The sequence below is a fragment of the Thalassophryne amazonica genome, chromosome 22, assembly GCF_902500255.1.
Source record: "Thalassophryne amazonica chromosome 22, fThaAma1.1, whole genome shotgun sequence".
In the NCBI taxonomy this organism is placed as follows: domain Eukaryota; kingdom Metazoa; phylum Chordata; class Actinopteri; order Batrachoidiformes; family Batrachoididae; genus Thalassophryne; species Thalassophryne amazonica.
The window spans coordinates 23,953,922-23,968,707 of record NC_047124.1 but is presented as its reverse complement, the minus strand read 5'-3'; the positions used below and the strand labels follow the sequence as shown (position 1 = coordinate 23,968,707).

General features: G+C 47.0%; 1 protein-coding gene across 1 annotated transcript in view; it reads right to left on the bottom strand.

Annotated features, from left to right (window-relative positions):
- Positions 1-14,786, bottom strand: part of ccdc146 (coiled-coil domain containing 146) — a 107,989-nt gene that overhangs the window by 67,596 nt on the left and 25,607 nt on the right. The window contains exons 2-3 of the mRNA XM_034163966.1: positions 1,292-1,374; positions 819-1,034 (exon numbers count right to left, since the gene is read on the bottom strand). Coding sequence (XP_034019857.1) covers positions 819-1,034; positions 1,292-1,374 — 299 coding nt within the window. The remainder of the gene's footprint in view (positions 1-818; positions 1,035-1,291; positions 1,375-14,786) is intronic.

The window sequence follows — 14,786 nt, the reverse complement described above, 5'->3', positions numbered from 1 at the left end:
ACTGTTTAAATTAATTTGTTCAACACCTCCATGCTGACACTAAAACATGTTAAAATTTCAGCTCTTTAAGTCATTTTTCGGGGTTCTAGAGCAACCCCCCCAAACCATAGCTAAATTTGTGCCACAAATGTTAGCAGTTAGCTGTATTTTCAGCTAAATGTTTTAGCGGTTTATTGGTTTAGTGTTATTGCAGTTAGCTTTTCACTTGGTGGATTAGCGGCCATCGAAGATAATTTTCAGTTTATCTGTGCAACCACCGCTGAGAATATTTTTGGACTTGAATCAGTAAAAGTCTTAGTTGACAATCACCCAGATGGAGAGCTTTTTCAGCTGTAAAAAAAAGGGCTACAACTGCCATTCCTTCTCTTCAACGAGGAATGGGGGAGAGGGAGGAATGGCTAAAGGAAAGCTTGTGCTAGTGTGACATCTAGTGTGACTAAATCAATTATAGCACCTTTAAAGAGAACAATGGCTGAGAAGAAGTGATGTTACTATGCAGTGTGCATGGTTCATTAACTGCCCAGAAGAGGTTGCCTAACTTCAGAAACCTGAGCTATGATCGAAATATATTTTAGCAGCTCAGTTTTTGTTTGTGCGTTAAATAAGAAAAAACATGGAGCTACACACAGACAAAGTCACACAAAAGCTTTCAACAACACTGCTTCTTCACTGACAGCTCAACACAACATGGGGATAACAGGGCAACTGCAAGAATCTTTCTCCAATATTTCATTTTTAACATCACTATTGGGGGCTTTATAGAGTCCACGAATGCAATAAAGATAACAGTTCTGTGTGTGTGTATATACACATCTCACCACTCCAGTTCGCACTGTGTCTTGTACTCTGCATCCTCGGCTGCTTTCAGCTCAATGTAAGCCTGGAGGAGCTGTTGCCTCAGTTTGCCGACCTCACTTTGGGGTTCCTCAGAGATGCTCTGCTCCTCCATCCTCTCCACCTCAGCCTGCAGCCTCTTCAGTTCAGCATGACACCGTTTGGCCTCTCCCAAGAGCTGGAGCTCAGAATCCTGGGTACTGTTGGTTGAAACAATAAATTATGTATGTGGAATGCAATATACTTACAGTATATGTGCTGTAGCAGTGCAAAACCAGACTTTTTGACTGCTTCTCCCTCAAAATATGGTCATTAGCAACAGCTGGGTAACACACCCAGGAAATAGTTAAATCTACTTTTATTTGACAATGATTACAACATATTATATGTTGCTTGAAACAGGAAGACAGGCCCATTTGGGTTACACTGGTGCAGCACAAGAAAAGAAGAACTGTACCTCTTCAGAGTGTCAAGCAATAACCTGTAGCTCGCTTTGAGTCTGGCTGCTTTGCTGCTGCAGATTTTTCCATGTGACAGCAACTGAGGATCATAAAATCACACACATAAATGAGCATGTGGGGGTAACAGTGCATTCAACATGTTATAACATATAGTCATAAAAATATAAACACGTAGACTCACCATCTGAACCAACATCTTTTCCTTTGTTGTATTATTTTTACAGACAGAGCGCTGTGAGTATAGTTGAGCAGCGTTCAGAAAGTGAAGACCAGAAATGTGACATCTTCAAACCAGGTAGTAGCCATGTGACTTTTTTCAATCACTGCAATGGTTTAAAAATTGTATTTATATTTTTTATATCTGTGAGCTCTTCCCCAGAGATATAAACTGTAATAAAAGGCGTTAAGTATTTAATGTTGCCAGTATAATTTTAAAAATATAACACATTGCTAAAATACCTTGGCCACATTTGTATTGTCTTTATATTTTGCAGTTGTTTAAATGGTATCCCAGTGCAAAGTATATATATATATATATATATATACACACACACACACACACATTTATAGTTATTTACGTTAATAATTCAGATCGTATTGTCTTATGTACAATTTGTATATGTTCAATCCAGCCCCTGTCATGTGATGATTTCACAAGGACGACAATGGAAATAAGGGTTTATGTTTTATTGTGTATCATTGACACAGTGACACACTGACACATTTCCTTCAGGATTAATAAAGTTGATCCTATCTTATTTTATTCACCTCTATATGTTTATATTGATGTTGCAGAATAAACTCAGTCAATCATAAACAATATTTTATTTACATTTTAACGGTGTCTGCAGGAGGGCGTGCGTGTGTGCGCATACATGAGCTTTTAACAAGAGCGGAAATTAGCTTTGAGTTAGCAGAAGTTAGCATGCATGCTGATGTCAGTGAGATGTCTTGTAAATCACTCCAGAGGTGTTATCAGGTTATAAAAACAGTGTGTTCAGTTTTAGAAGTCTTTATTTCTCGCTAGATTTTTACATAAGATATGACAAAGAGCTTATATTTACACACAAACGAAGCGCAGTAAGCAGCTAGCTAGACTAGCCAGTGATGCCACTATGCTAACATCCACAAAATATCAAGTAAATCACTCCAGAGCTGTTATCAGGTTCCAAAAATAGTGTTTTCAATTTTAGAAGTGTTTATTTCATGCTAGCTTTTACAAAATATATGAGAAACATGTTGTAGTTACATATAAATAAACCTGTTTTGGAGCACCAGAGAAACCAGCCAGTAGAGGTGCCGCTCTACTCTGATTGGCTGTCACCCCAGCCCCTCAAAAAAAGAAAAAAAAACCCCACTAAAAACAGATTTGCATCATTCAGATCATAAAAATGGGAACAGAATGTGACTTTTTGACCTCTTAAAATACCTCTTAAAATAGGTCAAGGTTAGCCATCTTTGTACTTGTCCAAGGTCTGTGTCCCAAGAAAGCTCCCTGGGAATTTGAAGACTCTGGCAGTAATAGGACTGGGAATATGCTGAGCACAGACAGATGGACAGACTGGCCCAAAGCCTTTGCAATACCCGATGGACATATTTAATGGTCTTGGGTAATGACTATAAGTTGGTGTGTTTCAGGCCCTTCGGCTTTAGAAATGAAAGAAACTGACAAACAAGCTTATTTCAAGCTACATATAACCTCAAAACCACCCACACATGTCCCTCAATTTATAACCATGTTCTCTGACTTTTACAACATAACTGCTGTTAAACAATCAGGAAATAACCTTATAACTTGTTCAAAGTTGCCATTGTGTCTTGATGGCTTCCCTCACCAGCCTCCTTCCACACTCATATCACTATTGCGCAATTACATTCACTATTTTAAAATTTTTGCTCTGACCCTTAGTTGGCTATTTACAGAAAGAGTTCAACAGAAAATCTCAAACTGTGCACGTCTATTGTTGCCATTTTACAGGACAAAATATTCAATAAATCAATACTTCTGAGAGCTAGATACAATTATGAAATGTAAGCAGTTTTATGTAATACAGTTTGGGAAGAAAATTTAATTCCACAAGTTGAAAACTTAATCAATAATTGATCTAAAAGTGTGTTAAATTCTGTAATTGTCAGACGTTGCTGCCAAATGCTGCTTGGATTTTACTGCAGCATCAAATAAGAACAAAATACCTTTAAGCAGTTTGAAAAACTGTGATCAACTGCAAGTGATCTAGCACGGGTTTGGCTGGTCGTAAGTCAAATTTGGCAGCATGCACTGGATCTTACCAGGCACTCTGACCCTTCACTCAACTTCTCAAATGCTGCAATTAGGCCATCCATCGATTCCACAAAGAATCACAGCCATCGTTCGTGAAGTCAAGGTCAGGAAACCTTTTCTTGCCAATAAACGTGCAGTGCTGTTGTTAGAACAAGTTTCTTCCAACTCCGTCTCTTAGCCAAGTCCAAGCCATATTTCTCTAGGATTGACCTTGAGAAGGTTATCCACGCCTTCGTCACAAGTAGACTAGATTATTGTAACTCTCTGTACGTTGGCTTGGATCAGATCTCTCTAAACTGCCTTCAGCTTATTCAGAATGCTGCTGCTTGTATTCTTTTGGGGAAAAAAAAGTCAGACCACATTTCACCGGTCTTGGCTACTCTTCACTGGCTTCTGGTCCATTACCGGGTTGATTTTAAACTTCTTTTAATTGTTTTTAAAGCCGTCAATGGCCTGGCCCCAGTGTATCTGTCAGAGCTTGTTTTTCCTTCCACCCCAACCAGAGCCTTAAGGTCTTCTGACCACCTGTTGCTGGAGGTGCCTAAAACCAGAGTAAAGATGAGAGGTGGCAGAGCCTTTGCAGCGGCTGCCCCCAGGCTCTGGAATAGTCTCCCCTTTGATATTAAATCATCCCTGTCCCTAGAGACTTTTAAATCCTCTTTAAAAACCTATTTGTTTTCTCTGGCATTTCCTAAATGACCGATTACTCTCTATCTCTATTTCTTACTACTTTTTAAAGTTTATTTTACTTTGTCTTTTATTTGTTTTATTGCCTATTGTAATTTTATTGTTATTTTTCATTTATTTATTTATGATTGGGGGTAACTTGGTACCCATTTTTTATTATGTACAACACTTTGGTCGACTGCTGTCATTTTAAACGTGCTTTCAAAATAAAGGTTAATGTCAGGATGTGGATTTTTATCTGAATTTTGTATTGTTTCTTCTGATGTTAGTTCTCTTGCTAGGTTTTTCCTGCTTGGGGTTTTCTGTCCTGATCGCTCTTGGTATATGGTGGTGGGCATTTCTCTCTGTCTGGCCACACCCTCGTTCTGGTGCTTTTCACACACACCTGTTTCTAATTTGCAGCTCATCACCTGGGGGCATATAAGGTTCACTTGGTGCTTTAGTCCCTCACTAGATTGATGTGTCTAGTGCCTTCTTTCCAGCGCTCTACCTTGCATTCTCATAGTCCTGCCTGCCTCATTGTGTTTCTATCCTCCTGCCTAGTTGATTGACCATGCCTTAGCCTGATGATTTTTGTACTGCTGTATTTTTTTGGACTGCCTACTCATGTACCGACCTCTGCTATCCATTTAGGTAAACCCTTTTAAAAACTAGAGCTGTTTGTTCAAGCCTTGCATTTGAGAGTAGCTGGTTTACACAACCCTACCCAAAATACTCGGTCAACACTCATCATTGCATTCGAAAATCTTACAACCAACACCACATATCTGTAAAAAAAACACAAGTATCCCACGCTCTGCACTCTCAACAAGAGAAATGGCTGAAAATAATCCATTTATCACAATAACTATCAGCCGCTCCAGAGATTAAAGGTATCATTATCCCATCTGATGGACAAAGATAGTTTAAAACTCTTACAAAAAAGAAAGTAAAGCACAGAAAATGGCCCCTATCAGGTCAACAGCATCTTATTACTGGGCAAAGCAAGGGAAAGCTGAAAGCTATCTGGAAGCGGTGTTGTTAAATTCCTCTGTGTTGTGAGGTAGTTCTGTGTGTAGAACAGTGATAGAGCAGAGGACAGGTGCTGTTCTCCTCTTATCTTCACAGCCAGGTTGGTAGAGTGGGGAGTAATGAGGGATAGCCTCGTGTGTATCAAAGAGCTGCAGCACTGAGGATATCTCAGGTCAAACTGTGGAGCGGGAACCTAACACACTACCCGCACACAATCAGATTAAAACACACACAAGTGGATATCTCTGCGTGACTTCACGCATATGTTTTTAAGACTCATTCCATTATATTTATTTATTTTTAATCTGGCTATTGTCAAATGTGCTCAGAGGTTCCCAAAGAATGAGCAAAGTTAGGAATGTTGTGAATAATTTAGGCTGTATATCTCCTTAATATGATTTATGTTACATGAGCGTTAACCCAAGGTCAAATCATGAGGAAAACAACTGCAAAGCAAGATCTGTATTTAAAACACTCAAAAGTATACAGAGTGCTGCAAGAGGAATCAAATGAGCCCCAGAGATGAGTGAATGTCAATGCTAGTTTTCACCCAAATAGCAAGCAACAGCCATCAGTAGCATTATATGCTTCCAACAGGAATGAGGTCCTCATTAGCAATCAACTTGTACGGACTTAGTGAAGAGTGGCACTGTCAAATAGGGAGAAGACCAATGGAAGATCATTTCTGAAAGTTTCTTTATTGAGGTAAACATGCACAGGTGTTCCTCCGTAGGGATTCTGTCCTTGCTACCAGTCCAGACACAGCAGTGGGTGACTGAAGCAGGTATCGGTGGAAAGAAAATGCAATGTTTTGGGGAGGGGGGATAACACAGGAGGCTGAGCATGTTGTTATCACACTAAACCGTAACTGGCTCAATTTCAGAGTAGTAGTATTTTAAAGTGTCCTTCATAAAAGCACTAAACCCCAACATCCTCAAATCCAAATGAAGGATCGGTATCTGGTTGTAAGAACACTGGCTAGATCTGGTTATATGATCACTGGAATTATGTTGACAGACTGTAGGAAATGAACGCAATATATATATATATATATATATATATATATATATATACACACACACACACATAATACAAGTAATGGATGGTAAGGAGTCGAACATAGAGAAATATTGGATGAAGAAAAGTTATATTGGACAAGGCGTAGCCGAAAGTGTAGGAACACGGACCCACAACAGGGGGCGCAAATGAACGGACAATGGAGGTAGCCAAATAACAACACTTTACTGTTGTGACAAAAAGCACAACAAACACAACAGATTACAACAATAGACAAGAAGTCAATTCACACAATGTGTCACGTGGGCAGGCTCGAAGATAAGAGACGTCTGTCCAAAGCAGAACCGGAACCACACGATTTCCTCCGCCACCGAACCCCGGGAATACTGGAGCCGCCAAGTCCCGAACTCCCAGGTGGCCACTGCCTCCGCGTGTCGGATCTGGTACTGCTGGCGAGGAACAAAAACAGTTAAAGGTGGGTGAGTGTGCACCCAGCAACCCGTATGGCGGGAAAACCACCTCCTCCTCTCGTCGGAAGAATGTCTGCTATTTCACGCACAAAAGTAACAAAGTGTTAATGTTGACGAAAGACAACACAGTCGGCTGAGAACAGTACCTTCAAGGTAGAGCGATATCTCGGCAAAGAGGTGGAGATGTCGTCCTGCTGATATACCACTGCTGATCAGATGATTGGTGACAGCTGTCACAGGCGATAAGTGACAGCTGTCACCCTGGCTGCTCCTGTGAGGTGGCAGCGCCCTCTGGTGCCTGGAGCCCGCACTCCAGACAGGGCGCCCTCTGGTGGTGATGGGCCAGCAGTACCTCCTCTTCAGCGGCCCACACAACAGGACCCCCCCCTCAACGGGCGCCTCCTGGCGCCCGACCAGGCTTGTCCGGGTGGCGGCGGTAGAAATCGGCCAGGAGGGCCGGGTCCAGGATGAAGCTCCTCTTCACCCAGGAGCGTTCTTCGGGTCCGTACCCCTCCCAGTCCACCAAATACTGGAAGCTCCGGCCCATCCTACGGACATCCAAGAGCCGGCGCACAGTCCAAGCCGGCTCGCCATCGATGATCCGGGCAGGAGGCGGCGCCGGACCCAGAGCACAGAGGGGTGAGGTGTGATGAGGCTTTATCCGGGACACATGGAAAACAGGATGGATCCGCAGTGAGTCCGGAAGCTGAAGCCTCACTGTGGCTGGACTGATGACCTTAAGGATCCTGAAGGGACCGATGTAACAGTCCTGTAGTTTGGGGGAGTCCACTTTCAGGGGAATGTCCTTGGTGGACAACCACACCTCCTGCCCTGGCCAATACGCAGGGGCCGGGGAACGCCGACGGTCTGCATGGGCTTTTGCCCTCGTCCGGGCCTTTAGCAAAGCAGAACGGGCGGCGCGCCACACCCGACGGCACTTCCGCAGGTGGGCCTGGACCGAGGGCACACCGACCTCTCCCTCAACCACTGGAAACAACGGGGGCTGATACCCCAGACACACCTCAAAAGGGGAGAGGCCGGTGGCTGAAGACACCTGGCTGTTATGGGCATACTCGATCCAGGCCAAATGGGTACTCCAGGCCGCCGGGTGCGCGGCCGTCACGCAGCGCAGGGCCTGTTCCACCTCCTGATTGACCCGTTCTGCTTGCCCGTTGGTCTGAGGATGATACCCAGACGAGAGACTCACCGTGGCCCCCAGTTCCCGGCAGAAGCTCCTCCAGACTTGCGAGGAGAACTGGGGACCGCGATCGGAGACGATGTCTGTTGGAATCCCATGCAGCCGGACGACGTGGTGGACCAGGAGGTCCGCTGTCTCCTGGGCAGTCGGGAGCTTCGGGAGGGCCACGAAGTGGGCCGCCTTGGAGAATCGGTCCACTATCATGAGGATGGTGGTGTTGCCCTGGGACGGCGGGAGGCCCGTGACAAAATCCAGGCCGATGTGGGACCAGGGCGATGAGGCACAGGCAGTGGCTGGAGCAGTCCCGATGCCCTGCGGGTGGTCAGCCTTGCCACTGGCGCAGGTGGTGCAGGCCTGGATATAATCCCGGACGTCGGCCTCCAGGATGCCCACCAGAAGCGCTGCCGGACAACTGCCACGGTCCTACGCACCCCTGGATGACAGGAGAACTTGGAACCGTGACAGAAGTCCAGGACTGCAGCCCTGGCCTCTGGTGGGACGTAAAGTTTGTTCTTCGGCCCAGTTCCGGGATCCGGGCTCCGTGCCAGGGCCTCCTGGACGGTTTTCTCTACGTCCCAGGTGAGGGTGGCCACGATAGCGGACTCCGGGATGACAGGTTGTGGTGGATCCGACAACTCCGTTTTGACTTCGTCTTCATGCACCCGGGACAAGGCATCCGATCTCTGGTTTTTGGTCCCGGGACGGTAGGTGATCCGGAAGTCAAAACGGCCGAAGAACAGTGACCAGCGGGCTTGCCTGGGGTTCAGCCGCTCTTGGCGTCCTGATATACTCCAGGTTCCGGTGGTCAGTGAAAACCGTGAATGGCACGGACGTTCCTCAATCCAACGATGTCTCCACTCTTCAAGAGCCTCTTTCACCGCAAGGAGTTCTCGATTGCCAACGTCATAGTTCCGTTCGGCGGGGTCAACCTGCGGGAAAATAGGGCACAGGGTGAAGGACCTTATCGGCCTTTCCGCTCTGGGATAGCACGGCTCCTATCCCTGAGTCCGAGGCGTCCACTTCAACCACAAACTGGCGACTAGGATCGGGCTGCACCAGAACAGGTGCAGACGAGAAGCGCCGTTTCAACTTCTTGAACGCGGCATCGCACCGATCCGACCAGGTGAAGGGGACTTTTGGAGAGGTCAGGGCTGTCAGGGGGCTAACTACCTGACTGTAGCCCTTAATGAACCTCCTGTAGAAATTTGCAAAGCTGAGGAACTGTTGCAGCTTCCTACGGCTGGTGGGTTGGGGCCAGTCTCTCACCGCCGCAACCTTGGCCGGATCAGGAGCGACGGAGTTGGGGAGATGATAAACCCCAGGAAGGACAAAGAGGTGCGGTCAAACTCACACTTCTCGCCTTTCACAAACAGCCGGTTCTCCAACAACCGCTGCAGGACCTGACGTACATGCCGGACATGAGTCTCAGGATCCGAAGAAAAGAAGAGTATATCGTCTAGATATACGAAGACGAATCGGTGCAGGAAATCCCGCAAGACATCATTACTAATGCTTGGAACGTCGCGGGGGCTTTGTGAGGCCGAACGGCATGACCAGGTACTCAAAGTGACCTAAGGGGGTGTTAAATGCCATCTTCCCACTCGTCTCCCTTCCGGAATTCGAACCAGGTGATACGCAATTTCTAAGATCTAGCTTAGTGAATATCTGGCTCCATGCAGGGGCGTGAACACTGAATCCAACAAGGGCAACGGGTATCGATTATGAACCGTGATTTCGTTCAGCCCCCTATAATCAATGCATGGACGAAGTCCGCCGTCTTTTTACCCACAAAAAAGAAACCTGCACCCATCGGGGAGGTGGAATTCCGGATCAACCCGGCGGCTAAAGAGTCCCGGATGTAGGTCTCCATTGATTCGCGCTCAGGTCGTGAGAGGTTGTACAGCCTGCTGGACGGGAACTCAACGCCTGGAACCAAATCAATGGCACAATCGTACGGACGGTGGGGGGAAGGGTGAGCGCCAGATCCTTACTGAACACATCCACAAGGTCATGGTACTCCCCCGGCACCGTCCCAAGATTGGGCGGGACTCTGACCTCCTCCTTAGCCTGGGAACCGGGAGGAACCGAGGAACCTAAACATACCCGATGGCAGGTTTCGCTCCACTGAACCACTACCCCGGACGGCCAATCGATCCGGGGATTGTGTTTTAACATCTAAGGGAACCCGAGAATCACACGGGAGGTGGCAGGAGTCACAAAAAACTCGATCTCCTCCCGGTGGTTCCCTGACACCACCAGAGTTACTGGTGATGTCTTATGTGTGATTAGAGGGAGTAGGGAGCCATCTAGTGCCCGCACCTGCACAGGCGAGGTAAGCGCCACCAGAGGGAGCCCTGCCTCCCTGGCCCATCTGCTGTCTAACAGATTCCCTTCAGAGCCCGTGTCCACCAGTGCTGGGGCCTTCAGGGTTAAATCCTCATAAAGGATTGTAACTGGGAGTCGTGTGGCGATATGGGTATGTCCCACGTGAATGTTTTGGCCCACCCCTAACCCAGTTTCTAGGGGCGGGCGTTGGTGTTTAACCGCTCGGGGCAGTTCCTCACTTGATGCTCTATTGAGCCTCAAACAAAGCACGCTCCGCGGACCAGCCTCCTCTGTCTATCTGGTGGCCTAAATGTGGCCCTGCTTGTGTCCATAGCTTCATCAGCAGGGGGAGCTGTAACCACACGGAGCGTAGAGGCCGTGGAGCGTGGGGAGGGCGGAACTCGGTCGGAACCGGAAGGGAGAGGGACGGCGCGTGCCCGGCCACGCCCTTCGTCTCGCTCCCGACGGCGTTCTTCTAACCGATTGTCTAATCGTATAACGAGATCAATAAGCCCGTCTAAATCCCGCGGTTCGTCCTTGGCCACCAGGTGCTCCTTCAGGACCAACGACAGTCCGTTTACGAAGGCGGCACGGAGGGCAGTGCTATTCCAGCCGGACCTCGCAGCCGCGATGCGGAAGTCGACTGCATAAGCAGCTGCACTCCGGCGCCCCTGTCTCATTGACAGCAGCACGGCTGAGCGGTCTCTCCTCTATTTGGGTGATCGAACACTGTTCTGAACTCCCTCACAAACCCATCATATGTCAGAAGGAGCCGTGAATTTTGCTCCCAGAGCGCTGTAGCCCAAGCGCGTGCCTCACCGCGAAGCAGATTAATCACATAAGCTATCCTACTAGCATCATGACAGGACGTTGTGCGAAGACGAGCGAACACTGCATAAGAAAGTCCGCACACGTCTCCACACAACCCCCGGCTCTGGAGGGCTTATGTATGCTTCAGGGGAAGGTGGGAGGGGTCGTTGAACGACCTGTGGAACGTCACTGTTGCGCACAGGATCGACAGGAGGGGGAGCCGCAGCAGCGCCCTGAGGGCACGCTTCCACCTGCGCGGCGAGAGCCTCCACCCTGCGGTTAAGGAGGACGTTCTGCTCGGTCATTAGATCCAACCGAGCCGTAAAAGCGGTGAGGATTCGCTGCAACTCACCGATCATTCCTCCTGCAGACGCCTGTGCGCCCTGCTCTTCCATTGACCATTCAACAGCCGGTTGACGCCCCTCGGGGTCCATGACGCTGGCCGAGATATCCTGTTGTGAAAGTGTAGGAACACGGACACACAACAGGGGGCGCAAATGAACGGACAATGGAGGTAGCCAAATAACAACACTTTACTGTTGTGACAAAAAGCACAACAAACACAACAGATTACAACAATAGACAAGAAGTCAATTCACACAATGTGTCACGTGGGCAGGCTCGAAGATAAGAGACGTCTGTCCAAAGCAGAACCGGAACCACACGATTTCCTCCGCCACCGAACCCCGGAAATACTGGAGCCGCCAAGTCCCGAACTCCCAGGTGGCCACTGCCTCCGCGTGTCGGATCTGGTACTGCTGGCGAGGAACAAAAACAGTTAAAGGTGGGTGCGTGTGCACCCAGCAACCCGTATGGCGGGAAAACCACCTCCTCCTCTCGTCGGAAGAATGTCTGCTATTTCACGCACAAAAGTAACAAAGTGTTAATGCTGACGAAAGACAACACAGTCGGCTGAGAACAGTACCTTCAAGGTAGAGCGATATCTCGGCAAAGAGGTGGAGATGTCGTCCTGCTGATATACCACTGCTGATCAGATGATTGGTGACAGCTGTCATAGGCGATAAGTGACAGCTGTCACCCCGGCTGCTCCTGTGAGGCGGCAGCGCCCTCTGGTGCCTGGAGCCCGCACTCCAGACAGGGCGCCCTCTGGTGGTGATGGACCAGCAGTACCTCCTCTTCAGCGGCCCACACAACACAATTGTTATGTTCTCCACCCCCCTCCCAAATTAAGCAACCAACAATGAGTCAAGTAAATTAGATCAATTTATTTTGTTGTGAACAGCATATGAATGCTTCTAGAAAGTCAGTAGCGTGCTTGTCTACCTTCTTAGTGTTTGTGGCATCCTTGGAGTTCAATATTTCCACCACTTCCTCCTCTGTGAACTCAGCAAACCTCGCTTTTAATAAACCAGAAGCCAACAAAAGCTGGAGTTTTTAACCTAACCAGACCCCTCCTACCGAGAGGCCGACTGCTATAGGCTAGTGACTAAACAATAGCTCTAATTAGCACCTATTGTGCACTCTCCTAATGATGGGATGGAAGCCTCCCCTGATGGCTCCCTTGACGACTCTCCTGATGACGTGAATGACTCATTACCATGAACAAAAGACTGAAACTGCTTTGACCTGAGCCTATAGCAGTCGGCCTCTTGGTAGGAGGGGTCTGGTTAGGTTAAAAACTCCAGCTTTTGATGGCTTCTGGTTTATTCTTCTCTACAAGAGTCAAGACAGAAGTCAGACTACCAGAGCAAGAATTTTAGCTGAGGAAGCTTCTGTGATTTCAAGCGAAACGTCCTCACGTCAAGCAACCCAGTCCAATCGAAGATTCAAGCTTCTCTACTATATATATATATATATATATATATATATATATATATATATTTCCTATACGTGCCCTGAGGCCCACTGACGTCAGTGCTTTTGCGTAGATAATCCCCAGAAACCCCAAGCTACCCAGATAGAATGCCAGCCCGTCACAGGTTACTTCCCCATTTACTGCTGGGTGGACTGGGACAATACAGAGGACATGTCTTGTCGAAGGACACAGACAGCCAGCCTGACTGGGAATCACACCTGGGTCTACATATTGGTAGCCAAACTCCTATCCCACTGTACTACCTGCCAACCCTTTAAGCCTGGCTTGTGACCTTAACTTTTATTCAGATTGAAACTCTTAAGAGTTGTTCACACTTACAGGGACGCACACTCAGGGCTGAAAACAATATCGTGTTTTACGCTACTGCAGGTCTAAAAAGTGAGTGATGGGAGCATGCCACTGGCAGAATTTTATCTTTGTCCAACAAAAATTTGAATTTAAAGTTAAATGACGCATCAAAAGAGGCCAGCACTGTTTTCAGGAACACAGATGACATACCAGTGTTGTGACAGACATCCTGGCTGTACACTTGGCATTTATCTAGGCGAGGCAGGCAGCCTGAAGCAGTTTCAGGCAGTTTGTTGCTGCCAAAATTTATCTTCAGCACTGTGGAATATTGAAGGCTTTTACGGGGAGGGTGGATGATGCTGCTCACATGTGGTGGACCATCTTTGAAGTTGAGATACAATCATTTACAGATATTTACGTACATGAAAAGACACAGAAACGGACTCCTAGTCATCATACACCCACCCAGCGCTGGCAGGCATGCCCGTGATAGATCAGTACGCAGAAGAAAAATAATACCTTCCAGTAATAAAACTGTAATGTAGCAGGTATGTCCTGCATGTGAAATGTGTAACAAAAGAAGCTGTGTGCTTCAACACTCTGTGCCCTGAGGGAGAAAAATAATGACCATGTCCACCAGGCGCACCGCCGCATTCCACCGTGTGATGGAGAGACTCATCCCCTTTCTCTCAGCTCACCTCTTCATATCCATTGTTTGAAATGGAGCTAAGCCTTCAGCCAGGTTGAATCACTCTGTAAAGAGACATTTTTGTACTGTGATGTTTGCTTTTCAGGGCTGTCAGCCACTAGTGAGGGCGAATTACCAAAAGCGGTGTCAGTTCTTTGGAAATACGTGTACAAGGATTCAGACGATGGCAAAAAAGAAACGGGGTGGGGGTATAATTACACAATGAAGGGCTATGACTCACATAAAGTGTCTGCACACCAAAAACCAACTGGGTCAAATTAATGAACTTAATATAACTTTAGTTTCTACATAAACACTCAAATGAATAACATGCTAACTACAAAGGTTTCAAGAAATGGGAAGAGAACATGAAGATGTGACTTTTTACGCTGCATAATAAACACTTTTTAGCTACCTGGCAGAGGTACATAAAAACAGATGAATCTATAATTCTATCACAAGAACCATAATCCAAAACACACAGTTATCATTTTCAATGATATAAAAGAGACAAAAGCAGTAAAAGTACACAATGAAGAAGCTGGAAGCGGTTAAACTAGCACTCAAAGTTGCACACCAAGTCAAGTCGGGTGCACTGCCGCAACCATCACACCATGGAACCGCTGCAGGTTCTGGATGGCAACCACACAGGGAGACAACTGATCCCTATTTTCTACCTACCTCTTTGACATTAGCCATCTATCAGCCCTAGCCACATGAAACGTTGGCGTCCCTTTGGCCCAACATTGAGGCACCTGTGTGCTGGATCATAAACAGGGATGACACGCCCTCATAATTGTGTTACCTCACATCTGAGTCTTTCTTCACAGAAAAAAGAAAATACTTGAACCAACTTAATTGAATTGTGTCAATTGGTAA